This window comes from Hyperoodon ampullatus (assembly GCF_949752795.1).
Source record: "Hyperoodon ampullatus genome assembly, chromosome: 9".
Taxonomy (NCBI): Eukaryota; Metazoa; Chordata; class Mammalia; order Artiodactyla; family Ziphiidae; genus Hyperoodon; species Hyperoodon ampullatus.
This window is the reverse complement of record NC_136922.1, coordinates 91,571,892-91,596,065: the sequence shown is the minus strand read 5'-3', so window position 1 is coordinate 91,596,065 and position 24,174 is coordinate 91,571,892. Positions and strand designations below refer to the sequence as shown.

General features: G+C 47.4%; 1 protein-coding gene across 1 annotated transcript; it reads left to right on the top strand.

Annotated features, from left to right (window-relative positions):
* Nucleotides 1-11,380: 11,380 nt before the first annotated feature.
* On the top strand, nt 11,381-24,174 carry FAM180A (family with sequence similarity 180 member A; the record flags this gene model as incomplete). The annotated part of the gene is made up of 3 exons (XM_079711686.1): nt 11,381-11,456; nt 22,185-22,285; nt 23,830-24,174. 3 exons carry the CDS (start codon nt 11,381-11,383, stop codon nt 24,172-24,174), a joined length of 522 nt encoding a protein of 173 aa, XP_079567812.1.

The window sequence follows — 24,174 nt, the reverse complement described above, 5'->3', positions numbered from 1 at the left end:
ACATGTCTCGCATCCTCAAAACAGGCAGGGGTGGTGCTTGTCTGTTACTTGACTCCTCCTTCCTTTCCCTAGACTGGCCTCCCCCTTTTCTTAAAGTGACAATACTGTGTATAATCGGCTGCCGACAGCCTCATCCCACTCCAATCAGCCTTATCCTAGCCCCTGGCCGGCTCTAGCTCTGACGGCACCATCCAGAAACCAAGGTAGTTTTCTAACCTCTCCCCGCCCTCCACCTACCTCTTATTCTTTCAAGAACAAATTCTCCCCCCACCCCAGAATTTCCAAATAAAGAAGAAAAGATAAAAGAGTTTCTTCCATTTTGATAGCTGATGAAATAAACTAATTGTCAGGTTTTGTTGTTTTTTTTTTTTTTTTTACCAAAATCTGATTCAGAAATGAACCAGTCCTGAACTGGGTTTGGATTTTAAGGACAAACCTAAAAGAGCTTCTGAGGTATTTTTTGAAAATTCCCAAAAGTAGCCAGGAGGTGAATTTGCTAAGCTGTGGTTATTGGCATGAAGGACTTCGAAGGCAGGAAATTCCCTGCATAACTAGCCTCTCTTCCTGAAGCCTGCTGAGATCAGGAAACTAGACTCCTCCCTGGCTATTTCTCCTGGCTTCCTGGCCACCCACTGGCTCTGACAGACTGGTCCGATGGGCCACTTACTGTAAGTTACAGCTTCATAATGTATTTTCACATCCACTTCATCAAATCCCTTCCAGGTGAGAGTTTAGGGGAGAAGATGGGATTTAACTTGCAGAGACACTGACCACTTCTTCCATAAAGTCTCAGCACTATCTTCTCCTTCTGTGGAATCGAGTCAAAGAGCAGCCAAAATGCCCACCCCAGAGAACTTTCCATTCTGAGAAACTCCTTCTGGATCTCTGACGTCTATTCCCACCTCTCCACAACACACACACACACACACACACACACACACACACACACACACACACTACATTAGTCATGTTACAGTCTAGCTATAACAAACATTCCCAACATCTCAGTGGATTAGCATACTAAGGCTTATTTGCCTCTCACATTTAATACCTGTTGTCCTTAGCAAATATTGCCTTAATTGTGAGTTTTTTTCTAAATTCTATGTCTTGCCTTCTAGGTCATAATTCTTGGAGGAATTGTGACTTATACATTTTTATGTAACTGAGATGTCCCTCTTCACAGTTTGTAGTACAAATAGCCTTAACCAGGTTCCAGAGTTGGTAGTAGCTAGAAATCCAGTCTGTATTTTTCAAAACCCCAACTCCTTTGCCTCTTTATATCCAAAGATATCTGACTTCTGATTAGTATGTAGGTAGGGGATAGAGGGAGAAAATGCAAAGGAACTGAGAAGCCTTGGGAAGGGGTCAAATCTTATTTAGTCTTCTCTAGCTGTGCCAACAGCAGTGGCAGGCTGGTGGCTGGAGAAAAGTTTTACTTCCCTGGGTGTAGAGTCAGGATAAGCAAAGTGCCCCTTGGAAGCCACCCTCTGGCCTATGCTCAGTCAAGAAATTACACCAGGGAGAGGGAGAGTTGGAGGAAGGTGGTCAGAAGATACAAAGTATCAGTTATAAAATAAGTACTAGGGATGGAATGTACAACATGACGACTATGGTTAACACTGCTGTATGATATATAGAAAAGTTGGTAAGAGAGTAGATCCTAAGAGTCCTCATCACAAGGAGAATTCTTTTTCTTTTTTTTATTGTATCTGTATGAGATGATGAATGTTAACTAAACCTACTGTGGTAATCATTTCACAATATATATGTCAAACAATCATGCTGTACACCTTAAACTTATACAGTGATATATGGCAATTATTTTTCAATAAAACTGTGGGAAAAAAGAAAACTACACCAAAAATCTGAGCTCCTCTCCCAAGGATTCCTTTAGCTGTTTCTCAGGGTGAGCCAAACCCTGGAGAACTGGGTCAGGATGGGTTCCAGCAAGCACCTCGTGGACCCAGAACCATTACCCCCTTCTCTCCAGCCTCACTCAGGTGGACCCATCAGATTTTTTTTTTCTCTCTCTCTCTCTCTAACTTCCTGGTAACTTCATTTTGGGAATCCACTTGCCCATCTCTGCAACTGGCCATGATCAGAGCTGCCTGATGCCAACAATAATCGATCTCCCTAATTCTGCAGTCGCACGCTCTGCCCCTGAGCTATATCCCCATCTCCCTAATTATGAACCTCAGGAGGAAGGTGCAAATATATATGGCAGATTGTATTAATGTTCACCACATATTCCATTTTTCCATCCTATGGGAGAATTATACATCCCTGCCCTGCTGAACTCAGGAATTGCCCCCTGACTTGTTTTAGCCATTTACTGATAAATGTGGGAGGAATTGAAATATGGGACATGTGTCACTTTGGAACAGAAACTGTAAGAACCAGAGTGTGGTTTACATGAATCTTTTTCCCTCTGCTATGAAGACCAAACAGTGCTTCATATAGAAGCTGCTCCACTATCCAGGATCCCAGGACAAAGACAACATGGAGTAAAGCCATGGCCAACTCAGGATGCATATGTCGCATGAGTGAGAAACAAACCTGTATTATTGTTGTTGTGAGCCACTGAAAGTTTGGAGTTATCTGTTAAAGCAGCATAACCTTGCAAACCCTGACTAATAAAGTTAATATCCAGTCCTTCCCTCCCTGAATACCCTGGGACTCCTTGTACAAATTAGACCACCTTCTCCCCAGAGCATTTCACACCAAAAGAGGCTTCTCAAAGAACTCATTTTGCCTCTCCTCTCAAGGTCTCCTGCCTGCCTTATATCTGTTTAGTAAGTGAGGAGTCTCGACATCTGCCCTGAGGTGCCCTTCTGGTTCAGCTTCTACAGAAACTGTTTGGCAGTTCCATTTGCTAAAAAAGGAAAAAGTAGAAATCTCTCAGAGGGCAGAGCCACTGCTTATGTTTTCCCCAGAGTGGCTTGAACATGGTGGACACCAGTGAATGCTTGTCATCTGGGATAATTCTGAGAGGAATTCACAGCATTCTTAGCATAGTCAGAAAACCTGAGCAATGGATGGGAACACCGAGAATTTGTTCCATTCAAATCTCTACTCATGCCATGTTTCTGTTTTAGCAACCTCCCTCAAAAACAAACAAACAAAAAAAACCCTAGAAGCAAAGGGTTATTTTTGGTTATTTTTAATCTGAGAAAGAAAAAGACCCTGGGCTGGGCAAGTCAAGCTACCTGATGGAGAATGGAGATGAGGCAGTCATCGGGTCTATACAAAGCCAAGTAGCTGACCTGATCACGCTGCAGATGTTTTAGTGACATGTAAACCCAGCTTCAGAGGCTGTGCCAGTACAGCCTGGTCTTGATGGTATTTCCACCAGAGGAGAGGTCTGGCCCATTTTGTTCAATTGGCCCATGAGTCGGTGGGCCACCTTGACTCCCCTGTATCACTGCTCCAGCTGGCAGAGCTGGCAGCACCTGGCTATTGAGGGCCCAGGTCAACACAGGAGCTGAATGACCCCAGTGTTCCTTTTGCTCGGTGCACGTTGCAGGGGGACGGCCTGGCCTGCCTGGCACAAGCCTGCATGTACGACTGAGCCACTCATGTTGGCAACCCTTGAGGGCCGACGACATTTCTGCTTTGGAGGCTGGCACTTCATAATTACAGCTGTGTTTCTGTTGTCGTACCAAATTACCTCACTTAAAGCCTTAAAATAGAATCCAGCCTAAAGGTGCTGACTGAACAAACAAAGAGGGAGGCTTCTCAAGACTCAAAACCTGGGTGCGAAGCCAGAGGGCAGGGCTGCAAGCTCGACTCAAAAAGTCCTAACTATGAAAATCCTATGACGCCTCTCTTCTCGCCTAGTGATGGAGACAGGGCAGTGCCACAAGGTCATCCGCTCCCGAACTAGAAATGCAGATTAACTTTCAGTTCTGTCTCCATCATGCTCCCACTCATTCATTCACTCATTCATTCATTCATTCAATATTTTATTTACTTCCTCTATGAGACCTACTCTCCCTGCCCTCCAGATCACTCTCCCCAGCCTCTCTGCTCTGTGTCTAGGACGCTGACTTCTACAGACCACATCATCAAGCTCCCTTTCCCTCTGGCTGCCAGATGGGTTCGGCTGACGGGAGCAAGACATGGAAATTAGAAAGTGGGAGAGGTGAGAGGTCAAGGCCTTTACTCCCCTGTTCCCTCCCTGCTTGGCCAGGGTTTGCAGTAGTTGCGTTCTTCTACCTGGGCCATAGCTCCTGGAAGGTGGCCCCTCTGCTACAGATCATTGCAAATGGTTCATTTCTTCCCCTTGTCCCTTCAGGCCCAGAAGTGGTGTATAAATTTTCTAGAGCTGCTGTAACAAAGTACCACAAACTAGGTGGCTGAAAACAACAGAAATGTATCGCTTCACAGTCCTGGAAGCTAGAAGTCTGAAATCAAGGTGTTAGCAAGCCCATGCTCCCTCTGAAACATGTAGGGGAAACTTCCTTGCCTCTTCTAGCTTCTGGTGATTGCCAACCATCTTTGGTGTTCCCTGGCTTATAGGTGCATCACTCCAATCTCTGTCCCCATCACCACACAGCTGTCTTCTCCCTGTGTGTCTCTGCCTATGTCTCCTCTTATAATGACACCAGTCAGATTGGATGAAGACCCACCCTAATGACCTCATCTTACCTTGAATACATCTGCAAAGACCCTATTTCCAAATAAGATCACATTCACAAAAACAGAGTTAGGACTTCAAAACATCTCCTTGGAGACTTCCCTGGTGGTCCAGTGGGTAAGACTCCATGCTGCCAATGCCAGGGGCTCAGGTTCGATCTCTGGTTGGGGAACTAGATCCCACATGCTGCAACTAAGAAGCTCGCATGCTGCAACTAAAGATCCCACATGCCACAATGAAGATCCCATGTGCTGCGACGAAGACCCGGTGCAGCCTAAATTAATTAATTAATTAAGAAATATAGGGACTTCCCTGATGGTTCAGTGGTAAAGAATCCGCCTTCCAATGCAGGGACGTGGGTTCAATCCCTGGTCGGGGAGCTAAGATCCCACATGCCCCAGGGCAACTAAGCCCTTGTGCCACAACTACTGAGCTCGCTTGCTTCAATGAGAGAGCCCACGTGCCACAAACTACAGAGCCCACGTGCCCTGGAGCCCGTGCGCCACAACTAGAGAGAGAAAATCCTGTACGTCACAACTAGAGAGAAGCCTGAGCACCACAACGAAGAGACCATGCGCTGCAACAAAAGATCCCGCATGCCTCAACAATTCGACGCAACCAAAAAAAAAAAAAAAAAGAAAAAGAAATATATATATATCTCCTTGGAGGACATACTTCAATGCCTAACAAGTGGTAACAGCCTCCCACCATGGCTAGTCCCTGGACTGCTCCCTTAATCCTATCACTCCTTTATAAATAGTCCCTTCACTAGAGTCTTTTCAATTCCTTTTTAGAAAGTGCCACCTGTTTCCTGCCAGGACCTTGACTGAGACCCCTATTGCCTGGCTGCCCTAGAGCACCTTGTAAGTGCCAGAAGTTACTGGGAATACAATGGTGAGCAAACATTAGCACAGTCCCTGCCTTCATAGGGCTTACCGTCTGCCATTTAATTGGCTGAATCAAAATATCACAAAGTAAAATTACAACTGGGATGCGATACAAAGGAGAGGTTCACAGAGCCCTGAACATGCTTAATCGGGGAGTCACTCTAGTCAGGGAGGGCTTCCCAGGGAGAGGACACCGGAGCCAGAATGTGGAGGATGAATGGAGTCAACCAGATAAAGAGGGGATCTTAAGGTACCCCCACCCCCAGCTAAGGGAGAAGACCCAGAAGAAGGAAGCCAGTGTCCCTATTTCCCCCCAAAGGCAGATCTACCTTCATTCATATCCTAATCCATCCACAGGTGACTCTTCTCTCCAGGAAGAATTTACACTGTCTCCTGTCCTCACAGCTGCAGACCACAGCAGAGAACCCCAGTGCAGAAGAGAGCACCCAAATCAGAGAGCAAGAGGCCATCCCCAGGGCTACAGGCAAAGAGCAGCAGCACGTCACAGAAGGCATGGCAGGGAGCAAGCGCCCTGGAAACCCAGGAACAGAGACAGCCAGCGCACACGTGAGCCTCAACACACCCAACACCGAAACCACAGCGCCTGTGAAAGCAGCGCCTCCCCCTCTGTGTTCCCAGACTCACTGGGGACACCCCAGCCTGTCTCATCCGCTCCCCCTCTCCCTCACTCAGCTCCTCCTCTGAGAAATCATTGTGTGTTTCTGACTTTACCTCCTCAAGCTTTCTCCAGCCCATGCCTTCCTCTCCTTCACCGCTGGCTCCTGCCCTGTTTCAGGTCCTTCCGTCTCTCCCTAGAACTTTGCATCCTCTCCTTCCCTGACTGGTCTCTACCCTGGCAAATCCACCCTCAACAGCACAGCCACAAGAAAGCCAACCACCTCACTCCCCTGCGGGCGACCCTGCCTGACCACCTACTCCCAGGAGGGTAGAGTCCAGGTGTGACCGGGCCCTGCCTTCCCGCCAGCCTGTCTCCCACTGCCCATCCCTGATCTTCCAGCAAAAGGCCGAACGCCTTAACTCCTCATACACATCAAGTCATCTCTCCCCTTCTGTGCCATTTTCACTGTACCCTCTCCCACAATCTAGTTAAATCCAGCTCATGCCTAAAATCTTGATTCAGGTGTCAACCCCTCCAAGAAGCTTTCCCTGACCCCTCTCCTCTCTCATTTCCCACCATAGGATCCTTCATTAAATCTAATATCACGTGCTCTAAATCTCTGTGGAGCTATTTCCCACAGTAGAATGAAGATCCTTGATGGCAGGAACCATATCTTATTTGGTTTCCTATACCTTTTGCTCCAAAAGCAGGTGAATGAATGAGTGGAATGACAATCAAATGGGGGTTGACTGGGCCACTTCCGTGCTAAAGACAGACGCCCTCAAAATGAACAGAATTCCCCCCCCACTCACACACCTATCACTATTACATGGGTCCCCGCTCAGCTCTCCCTCTACTGATCATTCTTTCAACCTATAGAAGCTGCTTTATTGGTATTTGTTTCATCTCAGTCCCTAATAGGCAGTATATGGAAGTTTCTACCATACAGTAGTTGTGTGACCTTCATTATTTATCCTTTCTAAGCTTCAGTTTTCTGTAAAATGGACTCCATTACAGCATCCACTGAACAGATTTGCTATGAACATTGAATGAAATAAGGTGCATGGTCAGAACTCAGTAAACGGTAGATGTCACTAAGCTGGAAAATGGTGCTGACAAGAGATACACAGGTAGGTGCAGTGGGAGTTCAGAGGTGAAAATGGACTTGACAACTGTTGCCTTAAGTAGAACATCCCTCCCCCCAAAAAAGTATTTTACACATAATCAGTAGCTGTGGGAAACTCCACTGTTGTGGGTTTACTGGGCTGTTACAAAAGGCAGCGCTTGAATTCACTTGCCAGTCTTAACCAGCATGCATGGAATTGCAGCAAGACCAAGAAAAACATGGAGAGAGGTTTAGACATAGGCCAAGGTTTCCCAAGACTTCCATCAGGCTCCTAGAGAAACTGTACACCTTCTCCTCCTGCTGCTGGGGTGAAGTGGTGGGGGAGAGGGCCTGCCTTATCAAATGAAATGAGTAGCAAACACATTTGTTCCCAGCCCAGATCCAAAAGCTAATCCTCATCCTAGCTTAGTAATTAGTAGGTGACAGTTTGATGATTTGCATTTGAGGATGAGAAAGTCCAGGACTGGAGGCCAAGACTGTGCTTTCTGGTCCTGGTTTCCAGGACCAGTGGCCAGGCCAGTCATGTCCATCTTCCCTCCCCAGCAACCTCCTCGCTCATGGGAGTTCTCCGGGCAAGAGAACAAGGGGAGTGGAAGCCTTCTCAGCTTCAGCATCAATCAACAAATATTCAAGGGGCAACTGCAAAGCACCCAGTCCTGTGCCAGGTCCTTTGGGCAGGCTCTGCAGATTTAAAAAGGAAGTACACTGAACAGCAAAGGAAACCATCAACAAAATGAAAAGGCAACCTACAGAATGGGAGAAGGTATTTGCAAATAATGTATCTGACAAGGGGTTAATATCCACAACATATAAAGAATCCATACAACTCAATAGCAAAAAACCAAACTGATTTTAAAATGGGCAGAGGAACTGAATAAACGTTTTTCCAAAGAAGAAGTACAAATGACTAACAGATACATGAAAAGATGCTCAACATCACTAATCATCAGGGAAATGCAAATCAAAACCATGAGATATCACTTCACACCTGTCAACAATGGCCATCATCAAAGAGACAAGTGATAACAAGTATTGGTGAGGATGTCAAGAAAAGGGCAGCCTTAAGCGCTGTTAGTAGGAATACAAATTGGTGTAGCTACTATGGAAAATGGCATGGAGGTTCCTCAAAAAATTAAAAATAGAACTTCCGTATGATCCAGCAATCCCACTTTTGGGGATATATCCAAAGAAATGAAATCACTATCTCAAAAAGATATCTGCACCCCCATGCTCATTGCAGCATTATTTACAATAACCAAAACCTGGAAACAACCTAAGTGTCCATCAGCAAATGGATAAAGAAAATGTGGTATATAAAAATACAGTGGAATATTATTCACCCGTAAATAAAGAAGGAAATTATGCCATTTGCAACAATATGGATGGACCTTGAGGGCATTTTGCTAAGTGAAATAAGTCAAAGAAAGCCAAATACTATATGATCTCACTTATACATGGAATATTTTTTTTATTATTTATTAATTTATTTATGTATTTATTTTTGGCTGCGTTGGGTCTTAGCTGCAGTGCACAGGTTCCTCATTGCGGTGGCTTCTCTTGTTGTGGAGCACAGGCTCTAGGCACACGGACTTCAGTAGTTGTGGCACGTGGGCTCAGTAGTTGTGGCTCGCAAGCTCTAGAGCACAGGCTCGGTAGTTGTGGCGCACGGGCTTAGTTGCTCCGTGGCATGTGGGATCTTCCCGGACCAGGGCTCGAACCCATGTCCCCTGCATTGGCAGCTGGATTCTTAACCACTGTGCTACCAGGGAAGCCCCTATACATGGAATCTTAAAAAAACAAACTCACAGAAACAGAAAACAGTTTGGTGGTTGCCAGAGCTGGGGGAGGGGGGAGAAATGGGTGCAGGTGGTCAAAAGGTACAAACTTCCAGTTATAAGATAAATAAGTTCTGGGGGTGTAACATATATCATGGTAACTATAGTTAATAACATTGTATTATATATTTGAAAGTTGCTAAAAGAGTAGATCTTAAAAGTTCTCAACACAGGAAAAAAAAAGTGTGACTATGTGAGGTGATGGACGTTAATTAAACCTACTGTGGTCCTCTGGCTGCAGAACCTGCCCTCTTACCTTCTAGCCCAGTGCTGCCCAATGCACTAGCCACTGGCCACATGCGGCCATTACTTGAAATGCAGCTGGTCTGAATTGAAATGTGCTAAATGTGTGAAATACACATTGGATTTCAAAGACTTGGTATGAAAAAGGAATAGAAAATATCTTCTCAAAGTTGTATTGATTACATGTAGAAATTATAATATTGTAGATATATTGGGTTAAATAAAATGTATACTACAACTGATTTCCCTGTTCCTTTTTACTTTCTTGATATGGCTGCTAGAACATTTTGAATTATATTTGTTTCTCGAATTATATTTCCATTGGAGAGGGTTGTTCTATATTGACCTCATAGTTTGCTTCAAGCATTAAATCAATGAATACAATGAGAGCACCTAGCACAATGCCTGGAACAAAGTAAGCACCCAACAGCTATTCCTAATATTAGAAAGATCAGTGTTTTGCAAATGTTGTAGCCAAGTTTTCTTTTTCAAGCAACTTCCTCTAACAGATAAAAAAGCACATCTGATTGAAGCAAAGAGGTGTCCTTTCCAGCAGCTCATTCACCCTGGCACCACCTCCACAGCTTGGAAACCCACAGAGTGAAATCAACTTTAAATATCCTGCAAGCTTTAGCATTGTACGTCTATAACTTCAGAGAAGGCGAGGAAGTGGTATTGAAGAAAATCAAGGTGTCTATGGCAGAACTTTAAAAATGGTCATGGATCGGGCTTCCCTGGTGGCGCAGTGGTTGAGAATCTGCCTGCTAATGCAAGGGGACATGGGTTCGAGCCCTGGTCTGGGAGGATCCCACATGCCGCGGAGCAACTAGGCCCGTGAGCCACAACTACTGAGCCTGCGTGTCTGGAGCCTGTGCTCCACAACAAGAGAGGCTGCGATAGTGAGAGGCCCGCGCGCCGCGATGAAGAGTGGTCCCTGCTTGCCACAACTAGAGAAAGCCCTCGCACAGAAACGAAGACCCAGCACAGCAAAAATAAATTAATTAATTAATAAACTCCTACCCCCAACCAAAAAAAAAAAAAAAATGGTCATGGATCTTAAAAGTTCTCACCACAAAAAAGAATAATTAAGTGATGCAATGAAGTTGGTTGCTCAAGCCATGGTGGTGATCATCTTGCAACAGAGAGGTATATCAAATCAACACGCTGTACACCTCAAACTTACACAATGTTATATGTCAAGTATATCTCAATAAAAATTAATTAATGCCAAAAGAATGACCTTGGAAAAACACTACCATTTTGCTTGAGAGGATCAAAGTGATTTGGTACCAGATCTAGACAGTCCAGAAATAGGGGTGTCACGAATGTGAATGGGGTCACCTGTGGGCCCCTGGATCATCACCTGCCTGCACAATACCCAGGCACCACGGCAGCTCTCTCCTGCTCCTCACTAGGGCTAGCTGCAGGGAAGGGAACAAGGGACACTCAGCCCAGACACCACAATGACTTTGCTGTCCTGAAGGCAACTCTGGGCTCAGTCAGCCCCCGCGTCTGCCAGGCAAGCCACCTGGCTCTTGCTGCAGCCCTCGCCCCTGGAGCTGGTGTGGTGTGTGTGTGTGTGTGTGTGTGTGTGTACGGGGACAGCGGCCAGGTCTTTGCCGGGCTCTCTAACAAGTTCCGCAAGTCTGTTTGTTAAAGAAAAATTCCAGTGGGTGCATCCAACACATGGAACTCAAGTACAGAAATTATATTTATCCACCCCACTGCCAAGGAGATCACATGCCCCGTGAGTCACTCCAGATGTGCTCAAAAACAGAGTCTCTCTGTGGAAGCCCAGTCCCCCAATCCCAGAGAGAGTAGGATTAACAGAGGTCCCGCTCCTGTCCTCCCCAGGTGGCAGCCCTTGCCTCTACCCTTCTGAGGCAGGAGAGGGCACCCCTGCAGGTCTGAAAAGGAAGGGGAGGTAAGAACGGTATCGGTATCGTCACACTGGGAGGACCAGTACGGGCATACCTGTAGCTCCTGGGGTCCCACTGGGTCTGAGGGTGACTTTTCACCTTTTCGGAGGAAAAGATGTGTTGGAAGACGTTGCTGCTTCTGCTGTTGTATTATGATGCTCAGGCCACTCTGTCGCACAGGTGGAGCAGGGGTGAGTTGCTTTTACTTTATTTGTTTGCTTGATGCTCATTCTTTCTTCAGTACAATTAGGAATTTGGGGGGAAGAATGGAGAGAGCAGGAGGAAATTAGAAGCCCTGCACCCTCCTTTTGTCCCATCCCTGCCAATTGCTTTATGCTTCTCGACATGCTAGAAGGTATTAGAAGGTGATGGGGGAAATGACACCAAAAAATCAAAGTCGCTGAGGGAACTGGGTCGAGGGGGAGAATGCAGAGAGCATCCCTTTCTGACAGGCCAGAAGGAAGTCATCTTTGCTTCCTAGAATGTGGACAGACTCCCTTGAGTTCCCCCCAGGCTGCTGCAGCTGGGCAGGGCATGCAGAGAGCAGGTGCTCGGGACTGATACTGACATGAAGGGACTGGGGGTGCTGACTGGCAAGAGGCCTGCTACCTGGAGGGAGTGGGGTGTCCACATGGAGGGCTCCACGCTGCTTCCTGAGCAGGAGTGGACACATCTTTCCAGCTGGAGAGAGCTGGTCCAGCAGCAGGAGAGGACAAGTAGCCCCTCAGCACCCTCGTGTCTGCCTGGCTGCTACCGCCCTGGCCAGCCCCCTGGGAAAGGAAGGAGCCCAGCAAGGCTGCTCCCCACGGCCGACTTCCTTGCTCTCGGGACACAGCTTCTCAGAGCCGGCCCGGCATCGTTTATGGCTCCTGTGGGCAGACACTGGTGGCACCTCCAGTCAATGAGGGTCTATCACTTAGGAAGCAAGGGACCAATAGTGCTGACTGCTCCACACTGATCTGAACTGAGATCTCTCCACTGCCTAAAGTCAACTGAGGTCTCTCTCCTGGAAAGAACTGGAAAAAGAAGTCAGGCTCACTGGTGTTTCCAGAGATCCAAAATAGGGTGACGACTGCACAGCAGCAAGAGGATGAGCCCCCTGGTTCTCAATGCAAGTGTCAGGGAAGGAAAGGATGGCCAGCTGGGGCGCAGAGCAGATGTGAAACGGGGGAAAGAAAAAGCCAATGCACTTATTAGGGTTTTTATTCCCTCACACACACATCTCCCTGCTCATCATGTGCACACACTCTGGGGGCAACACTTGGAAGCACAGAGCAAAGAGACCTTGGCGCTGTGTTCTGCCACTTACCCCTGTGTGACACTGGGGGCCTTCCTTAACCTGCCTATTAAAAAAGGATGATAATATCCACTCTTTAACGCACAGGCTGTTAGAAAGCCAAATGAGATGATTTGATTTGTTACAAGGCTTGTAAACACAATAGCCACATGATGAGCTATCCTTCAAGGAACTCCAAGATTTAAGTTCTGCCTCTAATTGGCTGTGTGATGTCTGGGAAGACCTAACCTCTCTGTGCTTTAGTTCATGAACAGATAGCATATGAACAGTAACAAAAGCTGACCCTCACTGTGTTGTCATGTGAGGGTCATATTGAAAAATGTAAATAAAACGCTTTGTAAATGATGAGGAGCTATATAAATGTCAGCTATTACCTCCCACTTAAAAAATGAAAAAATTTCATTAAAGAAAGTCTGAGGTTCTCAGCAGAAAACCTATCGGTTCTATAGCAACGTCCTGAGAGCAGCTGCTCTGGCTGCACCCCGCCTCACCGGGGAGGGTCTGCCCCCCAACAATGATAACAATCTGTATAAAGACACAAGGCCAACACAGCTGAACTAGAGGCCATGGTGAGGCAGCTGATGTTAAGTGCTGGATTAGCCGTTCATATCAGTGTTCGGGGCCAACAAATGATGCGGAACCCTTCCAACCATCATCAGAAGTCTTCCACGTAGTTGATTTTTTTTTTTCGTTTCCAACATTTTTTTCTAATCATAAAAGGAATACACAATTGCCCTTTTTTTATGACGGAATGGGAGTCACACCCAGAGAAAAACCAATTTTTCCAAATGTATTAACTGTTCCTTTCGCCTGCATCCTTACCCCAACCCTGCCCCCCACCCCAGTGCTAGGCCTTATTTAGAAGAATTCCCTCTGGAAACAGTCAGAGGGCAACTTCTCCCTACAAAACCCTCCTCCTCCATCCCCCCCAGCACCACCCCCTGCCTCCACGGGTAGAAGTGTGGAAATAAACCCAAAAGGAATACGCCCTGCTGTCAGGACATCTTTTTTTTCTTACCATTCTCCCAGCCTCTCCCTCGGACGTGCTCTCTAGGATTCCGCCCTGGGAGGCAGCTCCCTGCGCCAGGACGGCTGCTCCAGCCCCACCTCCTTGATTAAGACAAAGGGACCCACCTGTGGTTATCGAGGCTGCTGGGAAGTGGACACACCTGGCCCAAGTCCCAGCCCCACCCAGGTCCTGCCGGCACACCGCCTGGGGGGCTGCAGGGAACTAGCCATTCTTTAAAAAAAAAAAAACACATATTAATTCCCATAAGTATCTGATTTTTATTAAATACATATGTTATTTCTTTGAAAAGCAGTTTCATAAGGAAGGGTGGCCCTGTAGTGGTGGAATGTATGTCATCTTCAGGTGTCCAGTTTAGTGCTGTGTGTGTTTTCAGTCGTGAATATTCCGTGAAGGGAAGGGCCCTGGGTGGGTGTTTTCACTAAGTGTCAACTGACTCACTGGTCCAGCATGACTAAGCGGCCACCTCATTCACTCCATGGTCACTGCCTTAGGAGGCGTTATTCCGACCACTAACAGGTAAGAAAGCTGGAGGATGGGGGAGAACTTAGCACGCCCCAGATCCCTCAGCTGGAAGCTTAGAGCTGGATCTCACTCCCCCAACCCAGTCTGCAGAGGCAGAGTCTCAATGTCCTCACTCACGCCCCTCCATCCCTTCCAGGTGCTCCCCCTGGGCGGTGGCACATTCTGACCAAGGGGAGCCAACACACAGCAGCCCTTTCAGAAGCACTCCAGGGGACCCCAAGACACGGGGCCAAGGTCCTGTCTCCCTCAGAACATCACCGTGTTTCTGAAGGGCTGGCCCAGGAGCAAAACAGTAAATGACATCAGTAGGATCTGGCAAAAGACTTTTTATAAATGAGAGCTTTTCCTTTCCACACCCATGGTCATTTCCATAGAGTTGCTTCAACTGATTCATTAAACATATAGTTGTATTGGGGCTTCCCTGGTGGCGCAGTGGTTGAGAGTCTGCCTGCCGATGCAGGGGACGTGGGTTCGTGCCCCAGTCCGGGAAGATCCCACATGCCGCAGAGTGGCTGGGCCCGTGAGCCGTGGCCGCTGGGCCTGTGCCTCCAGAGCCTGTGCTCCACAACGGGAGAGGCCACAACAGTGAGAGGCCCACGTGCCGCAAAAAAAAAAAAAAAAAAAAAAAAAGTAAATGACATCAGTAGGATCTGGCAAAAGACTTTATAAATGAGAGCTTCTCCTTTCCACACCCACAGTCATTTCCATAGAGTTGCTTCAACTGATTCATTAAAAATATGGCTGTATTTTGGTACGATATGGTCTACAGTGTGAATCCTTTCCAATAAGCTCTTTGGTGCATACGCTGTGCACAGTTACATGGAAACCATGGTCAGCCTTAATATTGTTCTGTTTTTTTACAACTATTTGGGAGATGGGTGGGAAGAAGAGATTTTTATCCTAGGTTATAAAACGTCAAAGAGAAGATCAGGCTCAAAGCAAAAATAGGCTCTTCCATTTAGGGAGGCTTCTGCCTATACGTCTGGGCAAGAAAGCTTGAAGGAGGTAAGGCTTGGAGAGCAAGACAGGTGCAGGTGCAAGCCTTGACTGAGATAATTAAAAGTAGCTTCTCTGGGTATGAAGGGAACCCTTCTTTACTGTTGATGGGAATGTAAACTGGTGCAGGCACTATGGAGAACAGTATGGAGGTTCCCTAAGGAACTAAAAATAGAGTTACCATATGATCCAGCAATCCCACTCCTGGGCGTGTATCGGGAGAAAACCATAATTTGAAAAGTTACATGCACTTCAATGTTCACAGCAGCACTATGCACAATAACCAAGACATGGAAGCAACCTAAATGTCCATTGACAGATGATGGATAAAGATGTGGTACATATATACACAATGGACTACTACTCAGCCATAAAAAAGAATGAAATAACGCCATTTGCAGCAACATGGATGGACCTAGAGATTATCATAGTAAGTGAAGTAAGTCAGAGAAAAACAAATATCATACAATATCATTTATATGTGGAATCTAAAATACGATACAGATGAACTTATTTACGAAACAGAAACAGACTCACAGAGAAAACAAACTTATGGTTACCAAAGGGGGAAAGGGGTGGGGTGAGGGATAAATTAGGAGTTTGGGATTAGCAGATACAAACTACCATATATAAACTAGATAAACAACAAGGACCGACTGTACAGCACAGGGAACTATATTCAGTATCTTGTAATAACCTATAATGAAAAAGAATATATATGTATAACTAAATATATATGTGTGTGTGTGTATATATATATATACATATGTCTGGATCACTTTACTGTACACCAGAAACTAACATAACATTGTAAATCAACTATACTTCAATTAAAAAAAAAATCAGTTTCTCCTAGACCCAAACAGGGGTTCCTCATAGATAAAGGGAGGGTGTGATGGAGACAGGAGACAACATCTACTTTCTGATAATTATCCAGGACCTGTAACTGCAAATAAGTTCCAGAATCACCCTGTTAAAAAGAGGAGGGCTTCCCTGCTGGCGCAGTGGTTGAGAGTCCGCCTGCCGATGCAGGGGACACGGGTTCGTGCCCCGGTGCGGGAGGATCCCACGTGCCGCAGAGCAGCTGGGCCCGTTAGCCATGGCCACTGAGCCTGCACGTCCGGAGCCTGTGCTCCGCAACGGGAGAGGCCACAACAGTGAGAGGCCCGCGTACCACAAAAAAAAAAAAAAAAGAGAGAAGGATTTGGTGAGGCACTCTGAAAACAATGGAGTTGAGTAACAAGGAGAGTGAATGTGTTTCTATGGGATTGTTTATTCATTCAACAGTCATTGGCAGGACTTTAGGCGCTGGGAATACAAAAACAGACAAAATCCCACGCCTTTGTGAGCTGACGTCCTAGTGAAAGGAAACAGACAATAAGCACATATAGAAATAAAACATCTGGTTCATTGGATGGCAATAAAGTTGGGACAGATTAGAGGGTATAAAGGACCACAAGTTTAAATAGGACAGTCAGGGAGGGCCTCACTGAGGAGATGAGTTGAGACCTGAAGGAAACACAGGAGTGAGCTTTCCCAGTCTCCAGGGAAAGAGTATTCCAGGCAGATGGAACAGAAGTGCAAAGGCCCTGTGGCAGAGGCATGCTTGGTGAGCTCAAGCAACAGTGAGGAGGCCTGCAGCTAGAGGGGCACGAGCCAGAGGATGATAGCAGATGAGTGCAGAGAGGTAGTAAGATGTCAAGTCGCATAGTACCTGGTGGCCATCTGAAGATCTTTGGCTTCTACTCTGAGGGAGATGGAAAGCCATAGAAGTTTCTGGGCAGAGAATTGACATCATCCAACCTATGTTTTCACAGAATCGCTTTACTTGCTGTGTTAAGAATACAATGAGGTGGACTTCCCTGGCAGGTCCAGTGGTTAAGACTCTGCGCTTCCACTGCTAGCGGCACGGGTTCAACCCCTGGCAGGGGAACTAAGATCCCGCATGCCACGTGGCGTGGTCAAAAAAAAAAAAAGAATACAATGAGGAGGATGAGGATGGCAGCCAAGGATGGAAACAGAGACACCATTAGGAAAAATGTTCAAGGTTTGGACCAGGAGGCTAGCTGGGATGTGGTAAGAAGTAGCCAGATTCCAGATATATTCTGAAGGTAGAGCCAACAAGATTTGCTGATTAGTGGGGTGTGAGATGTGAAAGAAAAAGGCAAGGATGACTGACAACTCCCAGGTTTTGACCTGAGCAACTACGAGAGATGGGAAGACAGCAGACAAAGCAGGAGATGCAGAGCAGGTGTGATGGATGGCGGGGGTTGGGACTGGGATGGAGATCAGGAGAGACAACTATTACGAATCCAAAAGGAGAGTCTCCCGCAGGCAGCTGCATATCTAGAAGTCGGGCCCGGAAATACACAGCAGAACATCCGTACAAAGTCAGTGTGGCTAGTGAGAGGGGAGAGACCCAGGCTGAGGCCAGGAGTCTGCAATGCGGAGACGGATGAGGAGGAAGAGCGGCCAGCAAGGGGGGATTTTCTTTTAAAGAAGCAGCAGCAACGTGCTTTCATGCTGGCTTGAAAGATCACTAGAGAGGGGGAGATTAATGATGTGGGAGAGAAAGGTGGAAAGGTGAGCGACAACTTTATTGGAGACCTCGTGCACGCGGGGAAAAGTTGGCTTGAGATGAGAGCAGGGACATAATAACAGAAGGGAAGTCAGAGGATCTGGGCAAGAGGTTTAAGGAGAAAGGAGGAGGTGTGAAATCATCATCCATTTCACGCTGAAATAGAGTGAAGGGAATCAGGAAATATGGGTAATGGTCAGGCAGCATTTCAGGCCCCTCCTGAGAATAACGATCACAAATTTCAAGTGAGACCACTTAACCCAGGTGCAGGTGTGGAACAGGTAAAGAGATGGGGTGTGTTTTTGCCTGGTGACTGCAAAGGAACTAAGAGGGAGCAAAGGAGATGAGGATTTGTGCAAGAGAAAGATCCTAGGGCTGTAGAAATTTGACCTTGTACATCACATTATCAATCAAAGTCAGAGATTTGTTTAAATATGTGTGAGTCATTTAAGAGTGTGTTTTATACCATATGCATTCATTCATTCCTAATTAACTACATGTATCCTTCCCATGGTTACACACAACCGAAGAACGCCCAGTCTCGGGGCAGATGCACCTACAAAAAGATAGCGTACTTCACCCTATTGGTGAGATTGGGGGTTTTTTGTTTGTCTGTTTGTCTGTTGTTTTGTTTTGTTTTTAATTTTTATTTTATATTGGAGTATAGTTGATTAACAATGTTGTGTTAGTTTCAGGTATACAGGAAAGTGATTCAGTTATACCTGTACATGTATCTATTCTTTTTCAAATTCTTTCCCCATTTAGGTTATTACAGAGTGTTGAGCAGAGTTCCCTGGGCTATACAGTAGGTCCTTGTTGGTTATCTATTTTAAATACAGCAGTTGGGTTTTGAAGCCCTTGAGACCTGGATTTTAATCTCAGTCTTATTACAAACAAGTTGGGTGGCCAAGGGCAAGTTTCTTAGCCTCCAAGTATCTTCCTCTATAAAATGAGATGTGAATGTTTACCTCACAAGGTACATAAGGAAAGCACCAAGCATGCTGACTGACCCACAGTGAGCGCATAAGCTGTTAGGATGTCTGGGCTCCACATGTGAACAACTTTGGCCTGAGGTCCAAATGTGTCTCTCAATAGAAGACACGGGCAGAACATGCTAAGACACACGAATCCCTGGATCCAGTTCCTGAACTAACTTAGTGCATGTGGCGTGAACTTTAGCAAGGAAATTTTTCGTTCCATGCGGGTTGGTCCAGTGTATCACAGATACTCAACGTCCCCTGAAGGCTCATGAGTCCGGGGGGTCGGGGAGGAGGGGCTGGCCCCCCTGCCCGAGGCTGGCCGGTGCAGCAGACCTTCATGCAAGGCCATGGGGGAGTCTCTGGAGTCCCCTGATCACACTGAGTGGTCCTTGTGGGCATATTCATAACCTGAAGAAATAGCCGGAGTGTGGGCTGGGTGTGGAGCATTAAGTCAAAAAGGAAGAAACAAATCGGCCTAGTTTTACACCGGGCAGAAGACACACAAAGTCAGTGATCTTAACAGCACCGTCCCAGCAGCCTTCCTGCCCAAGGCTCCACACTCAGCTGGTGCCCAAGAGGGAGTGGGATCCTTCTGCCGGTCTCTGGCCTCCCCACCCCGTTCGCCTCTCTCCCTTCTCCCTCCGAGAGGGTGCAGCTGCTAACCGCCGTCCAGCGGGAGCATTCAGGCCTCAGAACTATCAGCCTCACGAAGACTGGGCTGCCCAAAGCCGCTTATAATCGCTCACAGCGAGGAGGGAGCCGAACTTAAAATGACCATAATTTTGGGAGATGGGGCCGAAGGGAAAGGAAGGAAAACCAGCAAAGCCTGAATTGGAGAGTCTCCAGGGATGTTCTGTTTTGTTGTTGTTGTTGTTGTTTTAATACCTAGTTTATTTTTAAAATCATTCCAAAATGTATATATTGAGACTGCACTCAGTATATATATTGAGCTCTATGCAGACACTGAGGTCAAGCAGAAGCATAAAATTCATTCCCTCCCAGGAGCCAGCAATAGACAGCAAGATGTGAAATGTGTAGAAAGGATACAAGAAGAAGATAAAAAGAGAATTAAGGCGATGGAGAAGGAACACAGCAGTGTACGGTGGGGTCCCAGGGAAAGGCTTCCTAGGGGCACAGGGCTGTTTTTCTAACGACGTGGGAGCCGGTCTGGTTTAAAGGTCTGCATGCCTACCTCTCGGAGTTGGTCAGCTCTTGGTCGGGCCATTTGCATTCTGGCAGGGTCCGGCCTCTGTCATTATGGACAAGGACATCTGGAGTGGTTAGTCGTTTAACTTCTTACCTGAATGTTTCAACGTGGGCCAGACACAGCTTATTTCTCGCCCAACACAGGCAGCATCTCCAGTGGAGATGAATTCAGGTCTCCAGACCTAGCCTCATGCACAGGAAGTAAGACACGAGCAGCTGCCGAGACGCCTGCCCCAGAGCTGGCTGCACGTCACAGCCCAGAGGGCCATAAAAGCCCCTGCCCCCCACACACCATCAAAGCAGCCACAGCAACGAGAGGGGTACCCGTGGAAGGTGGGAAGAAGGGGGAAGGGGTCCGTCTGTGAGACTCCGGTGCTCCCCACATATACTTTCTGAAGCAATAATCAGCCCTAGTCCAGAGGCTGAATTGTTTTCTAACAATCTTCCCCAAACTGTGTTATTATTTTAAAAATTATGAGAACAAGGCCTCTTGGAAGCAACGTTTCCATTTTTAAGCCCAGCTTTGCATCAGGAAGTATTTTCTTCCCAACTCTTGAGAACTAGGGATCCACCAGGGGTGTGCATGTTAAAGGAAGTGGCTGTTCGCAGAGAAGCAATTGAGTGGAGAGCGTGTAGGTCTGGCCTTGAATAACTTCCCGGGAGGCAGCAGAAAGGGCCCCGTGCCAGGACCTTGTTCCCTCCTATCCCCTTCACCTGCTGCAGTGTGAATTTTTTTAAAGGGAACAATACCTTTCATTTCACAATAACAGAGAAGACATAAAGGAGTTGCTCTCAGATCCTACCTTGAAAAGGGGTTTCATGGTAAGAAGGAATAGGCCACATCCTGGTCCAGGACCAGTTCTGGTCCTAGTGTCACCTGCCACCAAGGAGAAAGTAGGGTCAAAGCACACCCTTCCTGTGCCGCCACTCTCTTGTCTCCGAGAACATGAGGGCCTTGGTCTCTTCAGATGCCCCTATAAGGCCTCATCGGATGGGAGTAAGCTCTGAATCCTAGCCGGGCACCAGCTGCTTGGCGGTGGGTCTGGGTAACACAGTGGTTATGGACACTGCCTGCCCGTTGTAACACCAGGGAGCTGTCAGAAGTCCCGATGCCTACATCTACCCCAGAGATGCCCATGAACTGGCCTGGGAGGCGGCCTTGGGCATGTAGGTTTATAAAGCTCCCAGGTGATTCTAATGCACAGTCAAGGCTGAGAAGCACTGGGCTAAATTGGGAGTGTCCACTCAGCAGGAACAGCTCCTTCTACACAGCCTTGGGTCAAGCACCTTCTGACTGTCAACCTAGGCTGCCATTAGAAGTACCCAGGAAGCTTTCAAAAAGTTTACTGTCTCAATCACATCCTAGTCACTTAAATCAGAACTACTGGAGCTGGGACCCACACACCCTGGGTGACTCTAATGTATGGTCAAGGTTGTGAACCTGTAGAGTAGGAAGGAGATGCCTCACCCTCCGGAGCTCCACCTGAGACCAGAGGCCGAGGCTGTGAGTGAGCAGAGGCTAAGGCCTTCTCAAGTCCTAAAATCTATGATTCTGTGGGAAATGGGCACTTTTCTGGCAAAGAGAACAAATCCTGCTAAAGTTCTGGGCCAGGAACTATTGCTCTGGAGTTTGTAGGCTCCATCCCCCAAGATGGTCTGCAGAAGCAGGGCTATCCCTCTGCCCATCAAGGCCCCCATCAATGCAGGGATGCGGTCTGCCAGCAACTGCACCTTGTGTGCACCCTCGAAACCTGCCAGGCTACGCTGCACAGGCATAAACATGAAAGCACATTGATCCAAGCCCCTGAGGAACTTGTGGGCTAGATAATAAATGGATTACAGAGAAGGCCATATTACAGCAATATTACAGCCAACCAGCTTTTCCAGGAGGTGGGGGATTCCTACCAGTGTCCTTTATGTTGAAGATGTTTCATTCTTATCACTTCTAATAGAAATCCTTGCTTATGCAGTTCCCTTCTTCAACACAGTACTCTGGACATCACTGGACACTATCTTGATGGCCCAAGGGCACCATTATCAAGAAGCAGAGCTGTCATGTATGGTCACGCAAATTGTGCTTTGCACAACTTCAGGGGCCCCTACTTACCTCGAGGCCTCACCAATTTTTACAGTTATTGCCCAGCAATAGATCACAGCAAGTGTCTTGAAGAAGCTGCCCCTTTTTTCTCGCAGCTCCACCACCACTTGGAGTCAGTCACTTTCAAGACTGGATGGCTAAGCTTGGGGTTCACCCACGGGAGAAGCCAGTGCATGCTGCAGCCCCGCGAACTCACTCTTTTTTTCTTTCAGCCGTGCTCTTCCCTGCCGCCCACCGGCCAAAGAGATCCTCATCGGTGCCCTTGAACCCCGTCCTGCAGAGCTCCCTGGAGGAAGTAGAGCTGCTCTATGAGGTAGGCAGAGGGGAGAGTGGGCCACTCAAGTAACTCAAAAGGCATTGCTCCTTCTCTATGTTTTTTGGAGAAGTGACCTGAGCCCCTGAAAATGAGTGATCTCTGCTGCCCGGGGGACTGGCCTAGACTTGTGTGTGGAGGTTGTGGAATCCTGCCCATCCCAAAGGAAAGTGTTCCTCATACCCCCTTCTCCTTTCCCGCATGCCGTCCCAGGGAAGGATGGCATTAGGGGTTTAGTCGAGGCAAAATTAGAGATTTAGGCTTGGCCCAGAGGTGCCTCTACCTGCACCCAAGCAACAGAGCGGGGCAATATTCCCCAGCCAGAGCTTTAAGCCAGGACTCATCAGCAGTGCCCAGGCAATGCCAAACCTATTGTTTGAGTGGAGTTGTGTCTCAGTAACCTCTTACTGTGACAGCCCCATTTTTGAATCTGGGGCCGCCCCAAAGGCTCTCTCCTTCTGCCTCTCACACCTCTGGCACCAAGACCCCACTTCTCCTCCAAACCACAGGTAAATTTCCCAAGGCCGCTTGGTTTGGTTCAGTGATAAAATTCCAAGTTCGAGACCTGAGCTTTAGTTCTGGTTCTGCCGCCCCTCAGCTATGTAACCTTGCATAAGCCACCATTTCTCCCTGGGCCTGAATCTCCTCAGCTGTTAAATGAGGGACTCCAAAGATCGCCAAAGTTCCCCTCCTGTCTTGACGTCCTCTGACATCCTGCATGTACTAGAACTGTCTGACTAAGAAGGAGACAGCCTGCCATAGTCAAGCAGCTGAGCCAGGCAGAAGATTTCAAATCCTGCCTCGGGGAACAAACTGGAAAATGCATAGCCTCTGCCAGGTCATGAACATGGGAGTCAGAGCAAGAGACCTGTTTTAGGAAGATAACAGACAGCAGCATGCAGGATGGATTAGAGCCGGGGGAAGCCGGAGACAGAGGGGAGAGTTAGGACTCAGTCTACGTTGTACTGATTAGGTTCCTGATATGAGCGTGGCACTGAGCGGGGGGTGCCTAGGACAGGCCTCACCCCCACTCTTAAAGAACAGTCAAGAAATGAGGACAAATCTCTGTAGCACACTTGATTCCTAGCACAATTCTCTGCATCCTTCTAATTCCCAGCTTCTGATTTTAAATTATCCAAAATAGTCAGTTTGCGCTTTAGAAGATCCTTGGTGGGTGGGAGGGAGGAAGGAGAGAAGGGGGGGATTCGGGACACTAGAAACAACAAAGAGTCACTTAATAGTGGCTTTGTACCAGGCACAGTGATAGATGTTGCCCATATTTGTCTTATTTACTCCTCACAATATCCCAGTGAAGTCTTGCTGTTATTAATCATTTCACAGAGGAAGAAAATGAGGCTGAGAGAAGTTAGGTGACTCATCCGAGGTTACACAGGTAGTGGGAAAGTCGGAACTGGGACCCAGGTCTCTTGATTCCAAAGCTCTTTGCAAGCCACCTCCCTACGCGAACACACGTGATCATGAATCCAGTGATGTCCTCAACAACGAGTGCCTCACGCTTTTCCACACCCCATGTTTCTCCTCAGTTCCTGCTGGCTGAACTTGAGATTGGCCCTGACCTGAAGATCTCCATCAAGGACGAGGAGCTCGCCTCCCTGCGGAAGGCCTCGGACTTCCGCGCCATCTGCAATGATGTGATCCCCAAGAGCATCCCAGACATCCGGCGGCTGAGCGCCAGCCTCTCCAGCCACCCAGGCATCCTCAAGAAAGAGGACTTCGAAAGGACAGCGCTGACCCTGGCCTACACAGCCTACCGCACAGCCTCGTCCCAAGGGCATCAGAAAGATATCTGGGCCCAGTCCCTCCTTAGCCTCTTCCATGCCTTGAGGCATGACTTGATGCGGTCCTCATGTCCCAGAGCATCTCCCTGA